The 20,823-nt window shown below is 42.9% G+C and overlaps 3 protein-coding genes across 5 annotated transcripts in view; 2 read left to right on the forward strand and 1 right to left on the reverse strand.

Annotated features, from left to right (window-relative positions):
• Nucleotides 1-8,833, forward strand: part of FAM193A (family with sequence similarity 193 member A) — a 126,277-nt gene extending 117,444 nt beyond the window's left edge. The window contains exons 27-28 of the mRNA XM_066996505.1: nucleotides 7,183-7,239; nucleotides 7,396-8,833. The gene's annotated coding sequence lies outside the window, so the exon portion shown is untranslated. The remainder of the gene's footprint in view (nucleotides 1-7,182; nucleotides 7,240-7,395) is intronic.
• TNIP2 (TNFAIP3 interacting protein 2) lies at nucleotides 1,682-10,054 on the reverse strand. 2 transcript variants are annotated; one of them, XM_048048207.2, is made up of 6 exons: nucleotides 9,927-10,054; nucleotides 7,114-7,419; nucleotides 5,168-5,251; nucleotides 4,306-4,587; nucleotides 3,808-3,927; nucleotides 1,682-3,322 (listed from the first exon to the last, which is right to left on the reverse strand). In XM_048048207.2, the coding sequence occupies exons 1-6, from the start codon at nucleotides 10,017-10,019 to the stop codon at nucleotides 3,041-3,043; spliced, it is 1,167 nt and encodes a 388-aa protein (XP_047904164.1). In that variant the 5' UTR covers nucleotides 10,020-10,054; the 3' UTR covers nucleotides 1,682-3,040. The 2 variants fall into 2 exon arrangements, with proteins under 2 accessions (XP_047904164.1, XP_047904157.2); XM_048048200.2 differs by having other exon boundaries at nucleotides 9,558-10,019.
• SH3BP2 (SH3 domain binding protein 2) overlaps nucleotides 10,035-20,823 on the forward strand; it is an 86,321-nt gene continuing 75,532 nt past the window's right edge. The window contains exons 1-2 of one of the 2 annotated variants that reach the window (XM_066996517.1): nucleotides 10,035-10,144; nucleotides 11,015-11,314. The gene's annotated coding sequence lies outside the window, so the exon portion shown is untranslated. Of the gene's footprint in view, nucleotides 10,145-10,325; nucleotides 11,315-20,823 lie in introns of those variants that run through there. The other variant, XM_066996516.1, reaches the window with a different exon arrangement.

The following is a 20,823-nucleotide window of genomic DNA, read 5'->3' on the forward strand; positions in this document are numbered from 1 at the left end:
CTGGGTAACAGGTATTTCTTAGGACAAATAGTTCAGGCCCTGTAATTCAAATCAAACCCTTGTAGTTTTAGTAATCAGACACTGGTAGTTCTTCACGGTGTGTAACTGGTTTCTTGTTAGCGCAAAGACAATAAAGAAATAGGTGAGGCAAGGTAAGGCTTTTTTACCAGCTTAGGGAGGGGAAGGAGGGGTTACACAATAGGAAATTGTAAAATAGCTCTGAAGGTGAGATTTTTTTATACTGAAAAGCAGTAGATCTGTCCTAGATTTTTGCCACCGGTATTCAAATTCTAGACTCTTATTGCACAGCTTTCGGTTAGGTTACAGGAAACTTGCTGTAATCTGTGCTTGATTTAGAACTTCACCAGTTCGCATTTGTTGGTCCAGCGTGGTCCTCTTCGTAGCTCTATCCAGTTTCTCAGCGTTAAAGGGCCCTCCTTTCTCAGGGTTTGGGTTCTAATCTCTGCTTTGACAGGGGACTGATTTACAGGACTTGAAACCATGAGAATATCTTGAGTTGATTTCTGTATACAGCACAGTGTAGATCTTAATTCTTGCATCTGTTTCTAATAGTTGTAAGTCAGTCTGTCCAGCTACCCCCACATATGAACACATTGGAAACCCACAGCAGGCTTGAGCTTCTGACTGATGTGTATCAATGCGGTGATCATCTCAAAGCAACAAAAAAAAAGGAAGGCCAAGATTGAATTTACTGTTGTATTTGTCTTTTGTAACTGTTTTGCAGAGTGAATCACTTAAAAATAATAAAAAAAAATCATTCTACTGGATCGATTACTGGCAATATGGTATTGATGTACATTAAAGTCATAAACAAGACTTCTCTACTGAGAACAGTCAGAAGAAATAAACTACCAAGAGATTAGTTTATGCCACAGGAAGCTTAATCATATTTTTCTCAGCCTATATTGTGTGGGCTACATCTGATCTCTGAGACCTTAAAAGGTAATGTATAAAATGGTCACCCGAAAAAAAAAATCAGTGCATGTTTATGCATGCTGCATTGGGAAGAACAAACCAGTAATCACTGGTTTACAATCAGTTAGAGATAGGATCATTAAAAACCCTTGCACCTGCAGGCTGCGTGCAGTGGCCCACCCATCTTTTTTTTGGTAATATGCCACCTAAAGCAACATTGGCACATATAATCAGATTCTTCTGGGGCTGTAAAAGGATCATGAAATAATGAAGATGTGCTTAGAGATGTGTAGCTATTCATCACGGAATTTTGTACATGCCTTCCTGTATTCATGAGATGAAGCGAACTACTGCTCTGATATGAGCAAGCCCCAATTTCTTTTTTCTTTCAAAAATCTGTTTCCCTTTCATCCCAGGAAAGCAGCTGTGACTTCGTAGTTCCTTCAGCTGTTCTGTTCACACCAGGTTCACACCACATTAAATAGGGATAGGACTACTGCGTTGCTCAGTTACCTATTTTTTGGGAAAGAGGTGTGTGCTGCTTTACAGTGTTGTGAACCTGGAGCACAGTGAAAAGCACCTTCTGTGCTTGTGCTGAAACCGGCTGGAAACAGCGCAAGGAAGACCGATCACAATTCAGTGCTGCTTGGGGAAGTAAAGTAATGGGGAGGCTGGCTTTTGCTCTGAGCAGGCTGATGTTCATCAGGAACAAATGTGCTCTATGGGAGACTAAGAGGCCATGCTCTAGAAAATCACAGCAACTTTTATTTTTTTGGAAGCACTGGGGAAAAGAAGGAAGATAATAGAAATACAGAGGGGTAAGCAAAGGAAAACATCCACAGCCCTCTTAACTGGAAAGGAAACAAAGCAGAAGAGGGGCGTTATACAAAGGAAGGTGGCTGGGTTTTTTTGTTTAATTATGAAAGGTCATGGTTACAGTAGGCCTTTACTTCGGCTATAAAGTCCTTAACTGTAGCTCCGACCTAGTCAGAACTACCTGGAGCCACTGCTGGGAAAAAAAATGTAGCCCTGTTATGTTTGTACACCCTTATCTCTAAAAATACATCTAAAAACCGTCCCTCAGCTCTATGCTGAATTTATCTCCAACGTAGAAATGATAAGAAAAAAACTAAGTTATCAATGGCCTTGTCCCAAACACTGCATGGCAGGGTAGTGCATTAAGTGAATTCTCATACAGCTGAAAGATCATCTGTCCTCTCACAAGTGAGTGACTCTCAACCTATTTGAATACAGTTTGAGACACTGGTTGTCACTGCAGTAATGGAATAACTCATACCTGAAACCATGACATTTAGTTAGCCCTGAAGTGTAGTTACTTGAACTATGATACACTGAAAGAGCCATTTTTGACTACATTACTAATATAGTAAAGCAACTTCACGATCACGTTTATTATAAAAATAATACTTTGGTAGAATTAGAATTCAATCAATAATTACACAAATACACATTTACAAATGTGTGAAATATTTATGGCACAGAAAAAAAAATAAATATCCCTGTACATTGTCTGTGCAAAAAGACAGGCTAGTTTTAGTTAACAACCAGCCCTTGTATGGTTTTTTCACTTCTCCTGATTTCAGTTGAACACAGGGATTTTCAAATATGTCTGAAAGTTCGATTTCAATAGCCAAGAAAATATTCTCTTAATCCAGATAAAGCACAAGACATTTTTTTTTGTCTTCTGTGAAGCTGTTCCTCCCCCATTCTTCAGACTATGTTTTTGGAAGAGAAGGAAGATTTCAAGTTCAGTGACTTCTTCTCCTAAGCCCTTCAGACTGCTGTGGAGAATTACTCTCCAATAAGAGTCAAGCTGCACTCTGAAGCTAGCTACTGCTGTAAGTAGCATTTTCTTTAATTTGTAGTAGAATTTGCATTACGCTTGCTTGCCTTGTAGTTGTCAAAAATAATTCTTCATGAAAACACTTTGCTTTACCTTGAAGTCTTTTGTATAGTCCAAGAGAAGGTGAAATCAAATAAGAGGTAGATACTGTTCGTCTTCCTAATTACTAAGAGGTGTCCGTTTGTCCAAGTTTTACAGTCTATAGAGTAGTGATTTTCTTATGTGCCTCACACCACGTTGTCACTGACAACATTCAGTAACGTGCTTGAGAAATTCATCACTGAGTTCATCGTTGAAAAACCTCATACAGTGAGGGCATCGAAGTTCACCCTGTCCCCTGCCCTCTGATCCTGAGTTTCCACTGTCTCCAGGTGGAGAAGTCTGTTCAGACTGCGAAGGTGTTCTTCTCGTGCCTGTCTGGCCTGGGCTGTTGCCTCGTAGGTGTTCAGTGCTCGTCTGTACATGCGTATGATTTTGGTTACCAACGTGAACTCGGAAATGACTACTTGTATCTCTTGAGTCCTAGAAAGAGAAAGAAGAGATTTTGAAAAAAATGAAATAAGAACATTCTTTAAAATAATATCACCTTTATTTGAAACACTGCTTACGGTTTCACCTGAAGATTTGCAAATAAAATAGGCATCAGTTTTTGCAGTTTTATTTGAAAGAGCTACAAGCAGGCTTCTAGAAAACAGGATATAGCTAGTATGCTACTTTTAAGATGCCACTTAACACAAGTCACTTGTCCTTTTCTCCCTTATGAGAATTCACTGTTATTGTGGTCAACAAAAAGAGAGGGAAAATGGACTGGAAAGGAATATGTATGTATTGACATGCATCTCTGCTAGAGCTTGACTTTGAAAGAATACAAGTTTTTGATAGCTGCACTGAACTGAAATGGCTTTAGAATGACTAAGGTGTTTTTTTACATGTATTTAGAAGTACATTTTAGTCTTGAATCCTGATGAGATGTTCTTATTGGAGAAACGAGCATTTTGCTTGTTTACCTGTCGTCTTGCCAGCTGATGTTGCAGACATGCGACTTCTAGCTGAAGCTCTTGTATTTTACTCTGTGCTCGTTCCCTGTCTGATCTCTCAGATGTGAAATCATCTTTGTAAACCAGGACCTGAAAAAGAATCATTATGTTAGCATTTGATGAAGTTTCAGCATGGCAGATTAGATTAAATAGTTGAGGCTGAGATTCTTTTTGTTTGTAAGCACTTACTCCCAGAATCTCAGTATTATCTTGGCTGTCATATCTGTGCTTTAAAGGCATTTTTGTTTCTTTTTCAGATCTGTACCAGAAAATATTAAAGCCAGTAGACCCACATGTAGTTTTTTAAGTGGTGTTTCTTTCCAAGTGTGGTATTAAGTATCTGTATATCCAAATGTGGCAAGACAAGTGGTAAAAGGTCTAAGAAATATTTCGTTTTTTCCCCACTAGATTTCTGTGGTCTGAGGAGAAACAGAATTCCCACCTCCAGGGGCAACAAAATTTACTAACCTGTTGCTCCAGCATTTGTATGCGCTCAGTGTCTCCTTCACTAGCCTTCTTCACATCCTCTAATTCCCTCCTTGTTTTGATGCACTCATTCATTTTTTCTTCCAGTAGCTTGTTTAACCGCAGTATCTCCTTCTGCATCAGCTCGGAATTGGTTTGTGCGGAAGCTACACCATGCTGCTGCTCCAGCTGGGACCTGAGCTCTTTTAGCTGCAGGTGCAGCCGCTTCACATACTCATCCCTACTAGCATCGTATTTCTGCCATTTTGCATTTAAGTCTTCCACCTGAAAGATCACAGCAGTCACAACATGAAGACACACTTCCAAGCCTCCATAAGCTGTCTATATTAGCAGGATTCAAATTATATATATTATATATATTATATATATAATAAATATATACTAAAGTATGTATGTATACTTTTGTTTGTATATAATATGCTGACTCAACCACTGAGTGTGGATGAGCTACTTCATGCCAGAGGGGAAGATTATGCCATAAGCCAGGCTCTTCACAGGCACCCTTCCCTATTTGCCAATCCACGGAGACAGTATTAATTAATAAGGAATGGGAGGGGTTGGCGGTCACCCTAGGGCTAGTGCTGTTCTTCTGGAGTGCAATACTGATGCATGGAAGGGACAACATTTTTTTCTGCAGCACACTTAAAAAATATTTTAAATAATAGGCTGTTCTTAGCCAAGGAAACAAGACTGTGCTCTGCTTGTAAGTCATATGCTTTATGACTAAAAACAACTTGGGACTTGCATTAAACTGCCCTTTAATTAGATTAACCAGGCCTTAGCTATTCCCAAACTTCCTGTAATTCAAAATCAATTCTCATGTTGTATAAATGAAAGTACTCACGTGAGCTACTTTTTGTTTTAACATTTTGTTTTCATCTTGTAGCTTGCAGATAAGGGTCTGAAGTGAGGTTTCATTGTCTAACACCTGTAATTTTCAGATAAAGGAAGCGTTACTTTAACATAAAAATTCCCGATGTTACTTAGCTATGCTGTTATACTGGAAATCATCTTTTGTGTTTCTTCTAAAAATACTTGCCATCACTGAAATAAGTCCATACACAAGTCTGCCTGTTTCTATAAACTGTATTTCTTTAACACTAAAAGCTGCATGCTATACTATTAGTATAATAAGCAAAACATAGTCAGGTTTTTACCATCTTAGATATCTTTTAGATATGTCCACATGGTGTCATAGAAACATCTTACCAAGCTCTGAGCAGGAAACAAGGAAAATACCCCACCCTTTACATGCCAGAGGGACTACCCTGCTGACAACTGTGCTTAACAGTTGCCATAACATCCTTGGAAACTGCATTTCCCCGCTCCAGACAAGAACACATGCATTCCTGCATACTGCTTTGCTATTACTGTCAATTTTGGCTAGTATTAAGAAGAAATTACTATAGAAAACCTGTTTGATACATTGTGTGAAAGGATACTTTTTTTTTACAGTTGTGACATCTGCTTAAAAAAACCCCGGTGTACATGAGTAATACAGAACACTTTTGTACAAAATTCCCTAGAATCAGCTAGTACTTGCATCTGAAATTTCTCTTCTTCAAGAGGGAAGTCCCCACTGGACAAGGTTAGCTACTTGTTACATAGATCAAAGTCAATCAAGTTTCCTGTCTATCAATTACCCAAAGTCTGATAATACTAAAAGTTTCAAGTTTCCCTCAGAAAGTCCTTTTCTCTTACATTTAAGTCACCTTTAACTATTTATTATAGCTAGTTTTCATGTGATTAAATTTTCTTTGGAAATGCTCCTGGAACGCTTTAACAAGTGGAAGTGATATATGCCTGTAGTTAATCGTACAAGCATAGGTGAGTGGTCATCTGGAACACAGCGTTACACTTCATAACAATAAAGTCATGAGAAAATTATTCTTTTTTTTTTTGTGAGAACAGTCTATAGCACCCTATTCAGTACTGTTACCTGTTACTGGAGGCAGCACCTCAAATGTTGCTTGCTTATAGTATCATGAATTACCTAGTGACTGAACCGTCATGATTTGTGGAACAATAGAACAACACTATCTATCCTGCGCTGAAAAGCTTCAGCTAAGGTGACAGAAAAGGTGTTGCAAAGCCACAACAAAGCGCAACATAATCCATGTGTTTCTGTCCTTCTCAGTGGCATTTCTGCCACTTCCCTATCACGAAGCAGTTTGTCTAAACACATGTGCTGGAGAGAAGTGCTACCTTACAATGGGAGGGCAGAGGGGAACCCCAGAGCAGGAATCGGTGAGACACCTTGCCCAGTTCTTCCGAAACCAGCTTTCTGTAGATCTATACTACACGTGCAAAGCCAGATCCTGACCTGAGAAGACCACATGCTGGAGTTTTTAGTATAAATACTACTTTTAAAACGATTTTTCTTTGGTTTGTGATTTTAGATGCTTAAACAAGTCAGCAGCATCTTCAAAAACACAGCACCATCTAGTGATGCACACAGACGTTCTTCAGTATAAAGAAGGTACTTGGCTGCAGTACCTGTAGGGAACAATTGCAATCACGGAATTGCTGAGGTTGCAGAGGACCTCTCGGGATCCTCTCCTCAAAAAAAAAAGTCTGATAAAGAAATAAACACATGAAATAGCCAAAGCACAAGTGACTGATGACAGCTTCTATCCTCAGTTTTTGGTAATCAGTTATTTAGAGGTTGCCATGGTAGCCTTTGCACCACACATGAAATTATTCAAAGGGCTGTTTCTCTCCAAGTTTTATATCGTAATAAACACCTTAGAAGCTAACGACATGCACAAACCATAGTAGCAGTAAAACTACCTGATTAGAACTTTCAGTAGGAATCTGGTCATCTGAATTCCCCTTCTCTTTTCTTTGCTTCTCTTCTAGACATTTTGCCAGATGTTGACACATTTCTGCTGTGGATGCTAATTTGCGTTGTAGTTGGTGAGTTTCATCAGTGAGTGAACGGCACAAAACATCACTGGTGGCTTGAGCCTTCTCCCGCTCTGCCAAGCTCTTCTGAAGTCGTAAGATTTCTCTCTCCTTTTCATATGGAGGCTGATTTATCATCTGCTGTATCTCTCCATTTTTCTCCTCTAGTTGCTGATTCAACTTCTGCACTTCCTAAACATAAGGGGGAGGGGAAGTTACTTAAAGCGAAGTGAACTCAAAAGCCAAAACATCTCTAAGGCTGAATTTCACACTGCAGTAATCCCATACTGCTCCTACGCTCCCTGCTAAGTACTTAAAAAGCAAAAATCCGATTAATTTCTGTATAAACACTCAACCTTAGAACTGACAGATCAGTCGATCAAAAACTATCCAGACAACTATACAAGCACTTCCTGGTAAGCAGAATGAAGAATTCAGAAACAACAAGCAAAGAATTGGGAAGATTTTATGACAATCATATACAGCAGCTACAAACTAAAGATAAAACTAAACTTAAAAGAAAAAAACAGTTTAAAGGAATAGCTATGGAGACTGAGAAATGCTTACTACTCCTACATTCCAAATTACCAGATAGTAGAGATTTGCCTCAAAAAATTGGAACTGGAAAGTTATCAAAACCCAATGAAGCATAGTCATTGCCTGGCACTGTGACAAAGACAAGTCAGAGAGCATGCACAGCAACTTTCCCACCTAGAAAAGGAGGAGTGGTGAGGACAAGCAAAGACTAAATGAAATCCATGTGGCAGCAGGAAGTATTTTGGCCATAGCTGACTCCAACATATGTAAGGGGGCCTGATGCAGTCTTACAAAACAAAGGTGCATCTCACTGCTGCACGCTCTCGTTGAATTAGAAGGGTCTGGGGGATCATCCACACTGCATCAAGTTAACTTCTCATCTCGGGTGCTTTGAGAAGGCTCAGGTGCTTTGAGAAGGAAGAAGTCTGCTCACAGACAGGTATGATCACTCAGAGGTACCATGCACCTTGAGTACGCCAGCCCTGATTTTTCCAAAACCAGCTTCTGCTTGTCATGCTTCAAAAGTAAAGGCTGCTGGTAGCCCAGATCTCTGCAGAAATGTTCCCCTGGGTACCAGCACAGACCATGAGACACAGAGGCTCAACTCTGCTCCAGTTCTTCAGCAGCACTAACGGAGCCACAAACCACAGGAAGCACTCTGCCAGCATGTAGGCATCTGACTTCAGAAAGTGCCTTGTTATTTTTAGTGACAATGATTTTGGTATTTATGGCAAGGCATAAAATGTTTATTTCTAAAAGAAATTATTAGGCTAACTTATAGAAAGAGCACTTGGCCTTATTGCTGATGTTTACATTTTCACATCATGCTGAATTTTCCCCTCTGCTATAGACTAAAGGTATTTGCATCAGGCTACAGAAAGCATTCAGATGCCACCGGTTTGTTATCTGTCTGCAAAGTGTCACCAAGATCATCTCTCGTTACAAATTTCCAAACTTGAACATATTTAAATGTACTGTAGGTGAGTGTCATATGTGGAAAATGTTTTGTATAAGCATTAGGTCAAGAGATTACTTATGACAAAAATACTTGTTTCAATTTTAAGTACCACTTCTTGGCTTGGAAATTCCTTTATACAGCTTCATACAGAAAGAAATGCTTCAAAGTTCTTTAAGCACTTCAGACCGAACATGGGAAAGTCTTCACGGCAGTACCAAAAATAGAGCTTGTGGAGGGTGGGAGGGGAGGCAGTTTTGTGACTGTTTTGTCACAAGAGAGATCCTATTTCCCCCCCGTCTCTCTCATCACAATGCAGACTTGCTGGTTCCTTCTTCAAAGCACGATCTTAATGTCAACACAGCGTCAGCCATTTTTTAAAGTGCACTTTCAAAAAAACACTTGAATAGAAAAAAGCGCTGGCACCAGTTGTGTGTCTTACAGAGTTACATCTGATAACCAGGAGGGTCTTTAACTAACACGGAACTTCCACATTTAGTTTGTGGGCTGCTTTTTTTTTTTTTTTTTTTTTACTATGTTCTCCTGCTGCTTGCGAAAACAGTTCCGTGAAGATTTCTAACGCCCCCCTACGTTCCTGCCGCACGGCTGCGTTAAAAAAAAAAATAATATTCAAAATATTAAAAATAGTAAGAAAATCCAGCCTGTTTTCAACCTCTCTGAGCTCAACAAGGTGGAGAGGGGGGCGGCAGGGCTGAGGGGGGCTCCGCTGCCCGCCTCAGGGTCCCGCCGCCTCGGACAAGGCAGCGGGGCCGGATCCGAGGGGTCGCCCCCGGCCCAGGGGGACCCCCGGGTGGGGGGGGGGGTCCCCCCTCTTTACCTGGCTCAGCGTCTCCATTTTCTGCGCCGAGAGCCGCTCGCTGTCCCGCAGCTGCTGGCGGGCCTGGCCCAGCTGCTCCAGCAGGCTGTCCACCAGCGAGCGGGCGGGCTCGGCCCCGGGCTCCCCCGGCTCGGCGGGCTGCTGGCGGGCCAGGCCGCTCCTCAGCTCCCGGATCGTCGCCTCCTTGGCGGCGAGCTGCAGCTGCAGGTGCTTCAGCTGCTGGGCCGACTCGTGGTACAAGGTGCAGAGCGCGTTGTAGCGGGGCACTTTGCTCTTCAGGCTCCTGTTCTCCCGGTGCAGCTTCTCCAGCGTTTCCTCCACCTGCCTGAAGCGGGCCACCAGCGGGTCCGTGCTGCTACCCTCGCTTACCGAGCACATGGCGGGGGGGGACGAGCCTCGCTCACGCCGCTGCCCCTTCTTCTCTCTCTCCTCCGGGGCGATCAACAACCCGGCCAGGTGCATATAAACCAGCGAGGAGCCAGGCACGGCCGGGACTATTGCTGCTGGTAGCGCTGCTGTTGTTGCTCCTGGTGCTACTGCTGCTGCTTGTGCCGCTGCTGTTGCTTCGCCCTTCCGTCTTCCCCGAGGTAGGCAGGGGGCGGCCGCTGCCGTTTAAGGGCTCGCAGGCTCCTCCTGCCGCCCTGCCCCGCTGCCCGCCCGGGTGCCGCTGCCCTCAGCCCCGCCGAGGGGAAGCCCGGATCGGGGGAGGGCAGAGCTTCCCCCGGGGTTTGCTGCCACCTCGGGGCCAAGGCTGCCCGGGGAAGCCCGGGGAGGGGAAAGGGCGGACCGAGGGCGCTGTGAGGGGGTGAACGGGGCTGAAAACCGGGGGCAGGCTGCGGTGGGGCGAGGGGGAGGAATGGGGGACACCGCGCGCACAACATGGCGCCTGAGGGGGAGACGGGGAGCGAGGGGCTGCGAGCCGGGGCTCGCCCGGCCTTGCGAAAGCCCCGCAGCGCCGCGTCCTAGCGGGAGCCGCTCCGGGAATTTCCTTGGCGCACGGACGGGACTTTCCCCCGACTTCTTTCGCCGGCGGCGACCCCCTGACGGAGCCCCGGGAGCCCCCTGCCCGCCCAGGCGGCTCCCGCCCCGCGGAGCCGAGTTGAGGTGCCCGGCCCGGCCCCTCAGCCCCCCGCTGGCGAGCTGGCCCCACACAAATCGGAGTTGGGGAAAGCAGGAGCAGCCCCTGCAAGCCAGGGGAGCTTGTGGAGTTTGATCAGGCGGAGAGGGGGATGTAGTAGGCTGGACGGATGTGAAGCGTCTTTGGGGTTGGTTACTGGGTTACTGGTGGAATGTACCTGGAAGGAGAGCCAGCGAGGAAAAAGCCTTAAAACTGTACAAAAGTAAAGCACAGGTTATGTTTGATTATTATTTGTGATATTTATTATACATATGTGTACAATTATACACCGGGGAACTCTATGTGTGGACACAACCTCATTGCACTGGGTTCCGTGCAGTCACAGAAGATACTCCTGGACTAGGAGTTGCAGATCTAACTGCAGAGTGAAAATCGCTGGATGCCACTGTACCAGGGACAAAAAGATGACTTCAGGCAGTGTGACAGAGAGCAGACTCCCTGTGTTAGCACCTCAACCACTCACAGCTGTCACCGTAAAGGCACAGTGATGAATTCGTGTGAAATATGCAGGAGTCGGAACAAGATGAAAGTAGAGGAGCCTAAACTGCAGAGTCAAGATGCTCAGTGCCAGCAGTGGTGGATCAGAAGCCTCGTGATAATGGTGAATGTAAAATGCAAGGTAAAACATTTACACCACCTTCACAAAAGGCTAAAATTGAAATGAAAGGTTGTAATTGGATGCAAGGAAAACATTTTCCTGGTGAACACAATACAGCACTGGGACTGCTTTGAGCAGAACTGTGTTTAGAGACCTCCTGAGGACTGTCCCAGTTTGAATTACCCTCTGATTCAATTCGGCAGTAACAGAAAGACAGGAAGTCATTATTTTGTCACCTCAATTATGCTAGAAAGGGTTATCCAAAAGATTGGGTGTAATATGCTCAAAATGGTCCACTAGTTTTGTTATTCTTAAAGATATGACTGAATTTTATGGCGATAGAAGGCTCTGTGTGACAGAAAATGATAAAAACATGCCCAAGATATAAGTCTGTAGTGCGTTTATTATTTCATACTATAAATAATATTTATACTCTGTGATTACACACTGAAAATCATATGTGCAGAAGATGAGGAAATACAGTTTTTGACTCTATACTTGAAGGACAGAGTTGAGTCCTGCAACCTTAAGACACTTTTTGCTAGGAAGAAAGAAAAAATTCTCCTTTAAAAATGCCAGCACTTTGTGGTTTTCATATCTGTTAGTAGGAAAAGCAGGAAGCAATGTAGACTTTATATTTTCAGTATCTCTGTACTACAGTCAGAGCTAAGTGAAAATACTGGAGCAAAGTGGGAGCAAAATTGCTTTTTGGTAAAATTTATGCTGATAAAATTTATTGAAGGAAACGTATGGTGAAGCGCTAGAAATGGAGAAATCTGTTTGGTTTCTTGCCAGTTCAAACAGCAGATTGCAAGGAAACTGAAAATTGAGAAATCCCAAGTGTCTGCAGATGTGGCTGTGATGTCCTTAGACCAAATATCAAGGAGTTTAGGTAGCTATCAAAAAGGATAATTTACAATAGTTTTATTTGTTATATAGTACCAGAATATTGAAGTCAAGCATTGTATCTGGTTACTGAAAACCTGATATTAATAGATCTTTGGACAGAACAAGCACTCCCCCGAGGAAAACACCACTGACTTAAGGGAAATTTGACCTGCGTAAATCCTGAGTAAGAAACTAATCCCATATGTTCTCGGGAATGCCCTTAGATGACTGTTTCTTTTTGTCAATTCTGAAACGCGGAGGAATTCTTGGGAATTCAGTAACTGGGAGCTAGTGCCAAAGAGTGAGTCAGCTCTTAAGACGTGTTTCGTAGTGTACCTGGCTTTTCCTGGATTGCCTTCAGTGTGCTGTTCATCAGATTTGCTGAGCGGTGTGTTTGTCCTTTCTCAGTTTTAGACAATGAAATGATGGCTTCTTAAGTACAGTAATTCTGATTAGCAAGTAATTGCATGTACGCCAGGTATGCTCTGTGCTACTTTATGTAATGAAAGCACTTTATTTTGCCATGCCTTACTAGTCTCAACTTGAAATGTGAGGTGAAGTTCACCCTTTCTCAGTATAGGATGTATCAGAATATTAAGTAAAATCTATCACATCAGTAAAATCTAACCTCAAATTAGATTATGCTAAAAAAAAAAAATCTTAACAGGAGTTATTTTAAATAAGTATTTTTTTGCATATCATAACTGACTGTTGTAACATGTGAGATGAATGTGAGCAGAAGTGATTAGATACTCCCTAGAAACAAAATGGAGACAATGCAGAGCTTAGGAGACTAGGAGGGGGGAAACATGAACAGTATAGTTAGATTGGATTAAGTTTTCATAGTTTTTCTTTAATTCAGTTTAAAAGTTGAGTTTTTTGTAAAGTTGGTAAGAATTTTAAAAATGATCAACTGATTGCAGTTTCATATAGGTAAGAACTGCGAGTAACTCCTCTGTATTTTGTAGTTCTATCTGTAACATTAGTGCAAATGAGGTAAGAATGAGTTCTCTGTTTGGAGATGATGTTCTGCATGGATAAGACCATGGAGCACGCTGGGGTGTGGTGGTTCTGTCATTTCCCAGATGGTAAAGTATGCTCGCTTTTCAGGGAACCATACTTTATTTTTAGCTGTGAACTCCAGAAGTTGTTCAGCCGATCAAGCTGGGTTTGTTCCAGTTGTCTTACATCACTGCTGATGTTCCTGGATGGCAAGTTATGATCTAATGATACTCATAAAATGTTCCATTGCCTTAAGCTCATCTAACTAAACGGAACAGATTAGAAATTAGCAAGTGGTCCTCTTGTTGCTGTATGATGAAAAATCAGCAGCAGTTCACTCGTCCTGTGCTGTTGACTTTGCAGTGCCACCAGGAATTAAAAAAAAAAAAAAATCCGTGGCTTATTTTCCCCACTGAAATCATCTGATAAGTCTAAGCATACTCATCGCTACAAAAGATGCCCAACGCAGAGCTCCGCGTGCGTCTGAGAGTCCAATTTTCATGCTGAACAAATAGGAAGTTTGTGCTTCTCTGACTCATAGATTAGCAGTCATTGTAATCTGCAGCCATGTTTACAGTTCTGATGTGGGAAAGAGTAAACATCCCTTGGATGCACTGCTGCATTGGATATTCTCATAATTCGCTGTTCATCGTGTTTTACAGTTGGAATGGGAAACTCACTGCGAGGGCCTTCAGGACTGCCCAGGCTGGTGAACTCGTTGCTGTTGCGTATTTGTGTGGCTGTGTCCCTGCCTTGAGGTTCCGATCTGGACGGCAACGCTGTTCTTTCAGTCTCAATTTCAGTTTATGCACATAAAATATCATCAAAACATCATCAGGAGAAATATCATGTTTTTTTATTTATTTCTGACCTAAGTTTTTCCCCACGTGTTTTAGGCACAGGTTGAGCTTTGAAGGATGCCAAAACCAAAAGTGTTTTGATGCTTAGGGCAAAGTCCCAGGATCTGTGTTCTTAATCACATGAGGCCGAAATAAACAGAATGAAGAGCCACAAAATTAGATCTGAAGCAACACTCTTGCTTTTCGCTAAGAAGTTTTTCTTTTGCGTTCATTTGGACTAGGACTGTTCAGTCTCATCTTTATAGGTGTCAGTAGATAAGCAGGGTATGCTCTTGTATGTGTGTTATTTAAGTCTTTTGATCAGTTCTGGTCTATATCCAGGCAGTAAGCATAGCAGTAGGCAAGATCTAAAGTCATTCTTTAATGCTTTAAATCTTTGCTGCAATTCAGCCTTTCTGCTCAGGCTTACTGGTCCTGTATTGGATATTCCTTCCACACAGCAAGTGTTTGGCTATTTCAGGCCCTGTTTTAATTTCTTCTTGCTTTCTTTACTTTTTGCAATTTCTCTTTTGTTTGCCCATGGCTCAGTAGTACTGGTTCACTGGGACTGTCCTACCGATGCTCTCTCTTGGTCTGAGAAGTTCAAGCAGTGTGCTTAGTCCTTTAGGCAACCCCATCATGACATAACTGACTTCGAGCTGCAGTTTTACTTACAGGAAGGAAAAAACTCAGAAGTTCTCTAGAGATAGTTTCCATACTCACAGATTTAGGTGACTGCCACTCTTACTGAGAAGCAAATTACTTCTTTGAGCTTCTTGTTGATAAAAGGTAGGAGGTTGCCCATATCTAGTTATTCCTGGTGGGCAGTTAAGGATGTGCTGGCTTGTATTGGCCGTAGGATGCTTTGTCCTAAAAACTGATGCTTTGAAATGCTCCAAACAGCCCCATCAGTTGCAGGAAACGCTCCCCAGCTCTGAAATTCTTAACATATGATCTATACTGCAGATCCTTTGGGGATCCTATATATACCAATTGAATTCTCTGCTTTGATGAATATAGAGTGCCTTCTGGTTTCCATTACCATTCTTCAAACATCAGGCAGTTTTAAAGGTAAATTGGGGGGTGGGGGGAGTGTTTAAGTATGACTAAATGCTAGGCTTTCAGTTGCAAGGCTGGAAACAAAAGGTTGCAGGTGAAAACAGAATTGTTTGTGGATTTGTCTTATGCGTTAACATTGCGTAATGCAGATTCCTAATGCAGGCTCCATGGTATCTCTGATCCAGAGCACTCATTAAATCAGTTTACACACTTCTGATCTTTATTTTTTCTGATCCAGCGAGCAAATAGATCTCTAGAGCTTGACAAGAAAAACGTTTGATTTAAATGTTTTATTATAAGTAGTTTTTTTTAAAGGCTGATTAAGAAATGAGATTTCCTAAGACAATCCGGAACCTTAAAAGAAATCGTACTTGAGCAGATGGTACTATGTGTAAAGCAGGAAAAAAAAAAAAAAGAACTATTGGAGGTTTCTTAGCATGTCCATGGTACTAGATGGTGAAACAGTTTTCAGAAATATGATTTTGAAGAAGGGTTGGGAGGAATCAAGTGAATGCAACATGAAAGTGGAAGTGCCCTTACCATGCCACTCACTCCCCTCCCACACTCCATGCCATTTCCACACAAGTAACAACATTTACCAAAATTCTGTTTAGTGTCCCACTGAGAGGCAGGAAACTGCCTACATGGTGATGATGTTCCTCTGACGCTCCATCTTTCCCAGTCTCTGCAAAGCAGAAAATCCATCAGTCATCCTGGCAGGACAGGAGCAAGAAATTTTCAGCAGTTTTAAATTCAAACCATTAATGCAGTCTTTTGTATGCTGAAGCGAAGAAACGGTGCCATATAGGTACCAACTGCTGAAAATGTCAGCTCGTTTGAATGTTTTGTTACAAGCAAGAGCATGCATGATCTTTATTGCAGGAGTGTTGTCTGTCACGCTTTAAGTAATGTTCACACTTAATGCTCTCAGAAAGAATTCACAAAACATGATAAAACAGCGTGTCCAAGGAGTCTGTGCACCAGCACCAATTCAACCTTAGCACAATAAATGAATCTAATTTGGACACGCAGGTATGTGTGGGTTATAGAAGATTAAATCAGGAACTGTAAGAAACAATAACATATTTCTTGAAAGCGTTAACTCCTTAAAAAAGTCATCATGGTATTTTTCATGGATGTCCTTCAGACACAGGCACTTACACTTGCAGAACACTGAAATATGCCTCTTTCAAGAGGAATAAATCTTGTTTGCCGTGGATAAATGCTTGCTTGAGCTAATTGTATTGATGCAATATGCTATGATTGTTGCTGAATTAATGTGCATTTTAGGGAAGATGACTGGCAAAATTAGCTGGCAAAATTACCGTCTTTTTGCCCTAAACATTTGAAGACAGACCACAGGGACTCCTAGCTGTACAGTTTTATTTAAGTTTCTGATGAGAATTACTGATGTATTTGACTGAACAAATAGGTCACTATCTAATGAGTTGAATTTAAGAATATAAACTGAGAATTGCTGCGCTGGTTTCTAGTGTCTCTTCCCTTGAGTTCACTGCTGGACTTTGAGTGAGTCTGCTAACTTCTGCTTGCTTTGCCATTTGAACCTTGCAGAAATAATCATAATGGCTTCTTGTTGCAGATGGTTTAAAGGCCAAAAGTCTGCAGCTTATTAAGCAGTTGGTTCTTAGAAAGAAGGTCAAACTCAGGTTTCACTTAGCCTTACTTAATTTTTAGACAAAGCCTCAGTCTTGACTTAAAACTGCTGAACAGAATGCCCTATTGTATTTTCTTATCGATGGATGTGGTAATCTGCTTATGACTGAAATGCTGAGGAGGCAGCAGTGAGAAAGTTAATTGTGTGAGGCCTTGCGCAGACAAACTAACAAATGATCTCTGTTCTGAAATAAATACGTATTGTTTTCTGGGGAGAGGGGGCTAGTCTTGAGTAAGTCATATTTAGTGTAATTGTGGCATTCCTGTCCAAGTGGATGGGAATACACATACACGGTTTAAAGAACTGGTTTCAGAAACACTGAAGTCATGGTTTCCATGTAACTGACTTAGGCAATATGCTTGTTCTTCTGAAGGCTGGTTGAAATATTGTCATAATCTTAAATTTACTGAAATTACACCATTTTAACAAGCTTAAAGATGTTGTTACAAGAGAGGTGTGGCTTGGAGGGAAAAGAATGATTTTATTAGATCATCTGATACAGTTGGAAAGAAACAAAGGCCGCCTGAGACCATCTGTGCCTCCTCAGATTGATTTGTCTGTCTCCCCTACAAACTTTTCTTCTGTTGTGCCTGTAGACCATCACATCAGCACCATCACTACCACCAATTCTAGATAAAAACAGCTTTCTGTAGCAGTTTTATTTGAATTTCTGAAGCTCTGATGATGGCCATTAGGTGACCCAAGAGCTTTAAAAAATGAAACATGATCTCCGTCATCTCTTATTTCCTGTGAGCTATCCAGGAAGTGTCTCAGAATGAAAGAAAAGCTATGAATTCGCCAGATAATGAATCCGACTCTTTTTTCGTGGTTCTTTCCTGTAGGCAAAATTATAGGTTTCTTGTAAACTTAAAGGAAGTGGAGTGAAGGAGTTCACTTGCGTGATAATGAGAGTAGCCAAATGATTGATTAGCGTTTGTGCTTTGGGCATTATGGATTTTCAGGGCTTCTATAGAAGAGTATTGGGTTGCCCCTGGCTTGCAGGTGAGCCCCCACCCAGTCACTCCCCCCAGCGGGATGGGGGAGAGAATCGGGAGGGCAAACGCAAGGAGAGCTCACGGGCTGAGATAAGGATGGTTTAATAAGGGAAGGGGAAATTAAAGCCAAGTGATGCAAGGACAATTACTCACCACCTCCCACCAGCAGACTGACGCCGGTCTCTGACCAGTGGCTACTTCTGGATCACCACCAACCCCTGCTGAGCATCCCGTTGCGCGCCATGGATTATCTCTGTGGTCCCTGTGGGTCAGCTCAATACAAGGAGTAAATGGCAGCATGTTTCTCCAAAAAGAGCTTGGGAAGGACGCCAATATTTTGTAGCATTTGCACGGCTCTTGCAAGTTTCATTTAACAGCAGGCCAGGATTTTTTTTCTCCACTTGAGAATGAGGAAAGCTGAAACTGGGGGAGCAAGAGATTTGTTCTAAGTTGTATATAGTTATCAAAAGACTATGAGCTGAAGAAGCATAAATGCGTGAGCTACAAAACAGTGAAAAGGGTTTGGAAGAGAGTGCAAAGACAGGCAATTTTATAGATGGCATGTCAGATAATTACAGGATCAGAACTCCTGTATCACTACTGGTAATAGAAAAAAAATGGTGTTTAGAATGGAAAACAAAATTTGTTTCTTTCCCAGGTTCACTTCTAGATTAATTCCAACCTATATGAGAAGATTATACTTGAAAGAAAATGCTCAGCCTCTCCTTTTCCCACCTGTGGCAATAATGTCTCTGACCTCAGCAAACATCTCAGAGTACATGAGAAGTTCATTTCTTGCAGTATAGGTGAATAGAAGCAGACTGTGGTAAAGATTTACCAGCAAATCTCCGTAACACCTGCAGAACGTTTTTTCCACGGGTGAACCAAGATAGCTGTCATGTCAGCGGCTTTTCTGTAGCTTTTCTGGCAGAGCACGAGACATTCAAAGTGCCGTTTTCCCTAGGGCTGCCCCTATGTGTTTATTCCTATTTTTGCGGGGAGCAGTGAATTGCTGTCCCTGCTTGTCATGCAGCTTGTGAATCCCATGCTGCTGCGTCAGCACGGAGCTGCTGTCACGGGGCTGTCATGAGCCGATCCTCACCGGTGTGCAACCGCTGACCACTACAAGAGTTCGTCTGAACTGCTGGTGCTGGTTCGGTCTGCGCCTCTTGCAGAAACCTGGGGTCCTCAGGACCCACGCAGGCAGGTAGGGGAAAAGGGCCCTGCCCTCCTCTCCACGTCACTCTGCTCCGATCCTCGGGTGCAGAGATGTCCCTGCGTGTGTGGAAGTGAACGGTGTCCACGGTTCTGCCCAGCTCTGAGAGCATCAGCCGTGCCGTGACTGTGCTCAGCCCCTGCTTGTCTGTGGGCTGGCTAGTTTAACCAAATACGTTGTGAGATGTGGTGGGATGGGGAAGTGAAGCCTTTCAGGAAGCGTACCATGCTCTGTGTGACTGGGGGGGTGGCAACTGCGTGTTGTTACTGTTAATGCAGAAGGCTGATGCTGAGTAATTGGAACAAATGTCTGCCACTTACGGTTTCTGATTTCAAATCTCTGTGGAAGATGTAATTTGTTTTCCCAGCATGTGCACCGCTGTTTTGGAAATTATATGCTGCTGTTCGCTTCTTGCAGAAGATGAGATGGGAAGATGTGTGCGTGTAGCAACTGGTATGGAAGCAAAGTGGGAAATACCTGTGGCTCTTGTTTCATACAAGTGCGTACCCTTGGCTGGTGGTGCACCGAAGCACGATGCGGGCGGTTAATAAGCAGATGCCATCCTGCCACCAACGTGGCACATACCGTTCAGGAAGGCTGCTTCGCCATAATTTTCCTCCTTTGCTGAAGCAGAGAAAACCACCCAGCAACACTGCGGAGGCATGTAGTGACAGGGTTTGTAACAAAAGGGGCTGAGAACCGTCCCTCTCCGCGCATCTTGCATCTGTGAAAGTCCAGCGGGCATTGGCTGGATCGAACAAATCTGGCATAGCTTTAAAAGTGTACATACACACGGGCAGTCTGTGGTTAGCATCCCTAGTGTTTGTGCAAGGAGCTCTTAACTCCGTACTGCCTATGTAACCTGCTGTTGGAGAGGCCCAGCTGCTCTGATGCTGTTACCTGGGTCCCGTGGGACTGCGATATTTGTGAGTGAGGACACTGCCCCTGCCTGCTTTGCTGTCACCCTCGGTTCCCTGCTCAGCCTCCCTTGTGCAGCCGCCTGCTGGTGTTGCTCCCTGGTGTACAGGTTTGGACATATAACTCCTACATTCGGCACACTCCTCCTTCACGGGAGGCTGCTAGCAAGGCTACTGGAAGAGAAAAAATGTTAGCACAGTCACGTGCGCGTTGTCTGGGCATTGAGCAAATTGTTCCTTCAGCTGTGCTCTTAAAGATTTACTTAGTTTATCTCCAAAACACACCCAGGAGCATGCTAACGCAGATGCGGTTTGGACAGTTGGTAGATCAGGGTGCAGGAGTAGTCCAACTTCGTAATGAAAGAAATTCCTAAACTTTTTATAAGGAGCTTGCTTAGAGCATCGGAGTTGCCCCTAGTAGAGCACAGAGTATCAGTAGAGTACTGGCAACATTCATCACTGTCGCTCCTCTAGCATTTCAATATAAATTCTAAAAGGTGGTGCCAAACATCAATAAATTTACGTCAGGAGGTCAGAGTACATACACTGACATCCTGCCACGTGTGTATCCTTCCATAAATGTTGCCAGGCTCCCTCTGTAAAGAACATCTCCACTTGGACGCACTGAATTTTCATCTTAATCTGCGAGTCATGTTACTGCTTGGTTGAGTGTCTTACATCACAGCGATCTACATGCAGCAGCCAGGCTGTTCAGTGTCTTTTCAGTGAATTGGGTGCATTTCTTCTTGGATGCTTACTGGGAAAATGAAGTATGATACGCTTGTAGGATGTGGCATCTGATTCTGTTCGGTTTGCAGTGTTCTGAACTTTGTTTTATGTTGTATTTGTGTAGCAGAACACGTTGAGTATGTAAGTCTTTGTGCCGATCGAAAAAAAAAAAAGTAGAAGCTGTAAGAGGGCAGTCTGAGCTCGTGGGTT

Source organism: Anser cygnoides, chromosome 4 (genome assembly GCF_040182565.1).
Source record: "Anser cygnoides isolate HZ-2024a breed goose chromosome 4, Taihu_goose_T2T_genome, whole genome shotgun sequence".
Classification (NCBI taxonomy): domain Eukaryota; kingdom Metazoa; phylum Chordata; class Aves; order Anseriformes; family Anatidae; genus Anser; species Anser cygnoides.

Excerpts from the sequence above, each read along its gene's own strand:
- TNIP2 (XM_048048200.2), bottom strand. The coding sequence starts at position 10,019 with ATGCACCTGGCCGGGTTGTTGATCGCCCCGGAGGAGAGAGAGAAGAAG. Across the intron at positions 7,420-9,557 it reads AAATGGAGACGCTGAGCCAG|GAAGTGCAGAAGTTGAATCA; the intron begins GTAAAGAGGGGG and ends CCTTATGTTTAG. Across the intron at positions 3,928-4,305 it reads TACAAATGCTGGAGCAACAG|GTCCTGGTTTACAAAGATGA; the intron begins GTTAGTAAATTT and ends ATTCTTTTTCAG.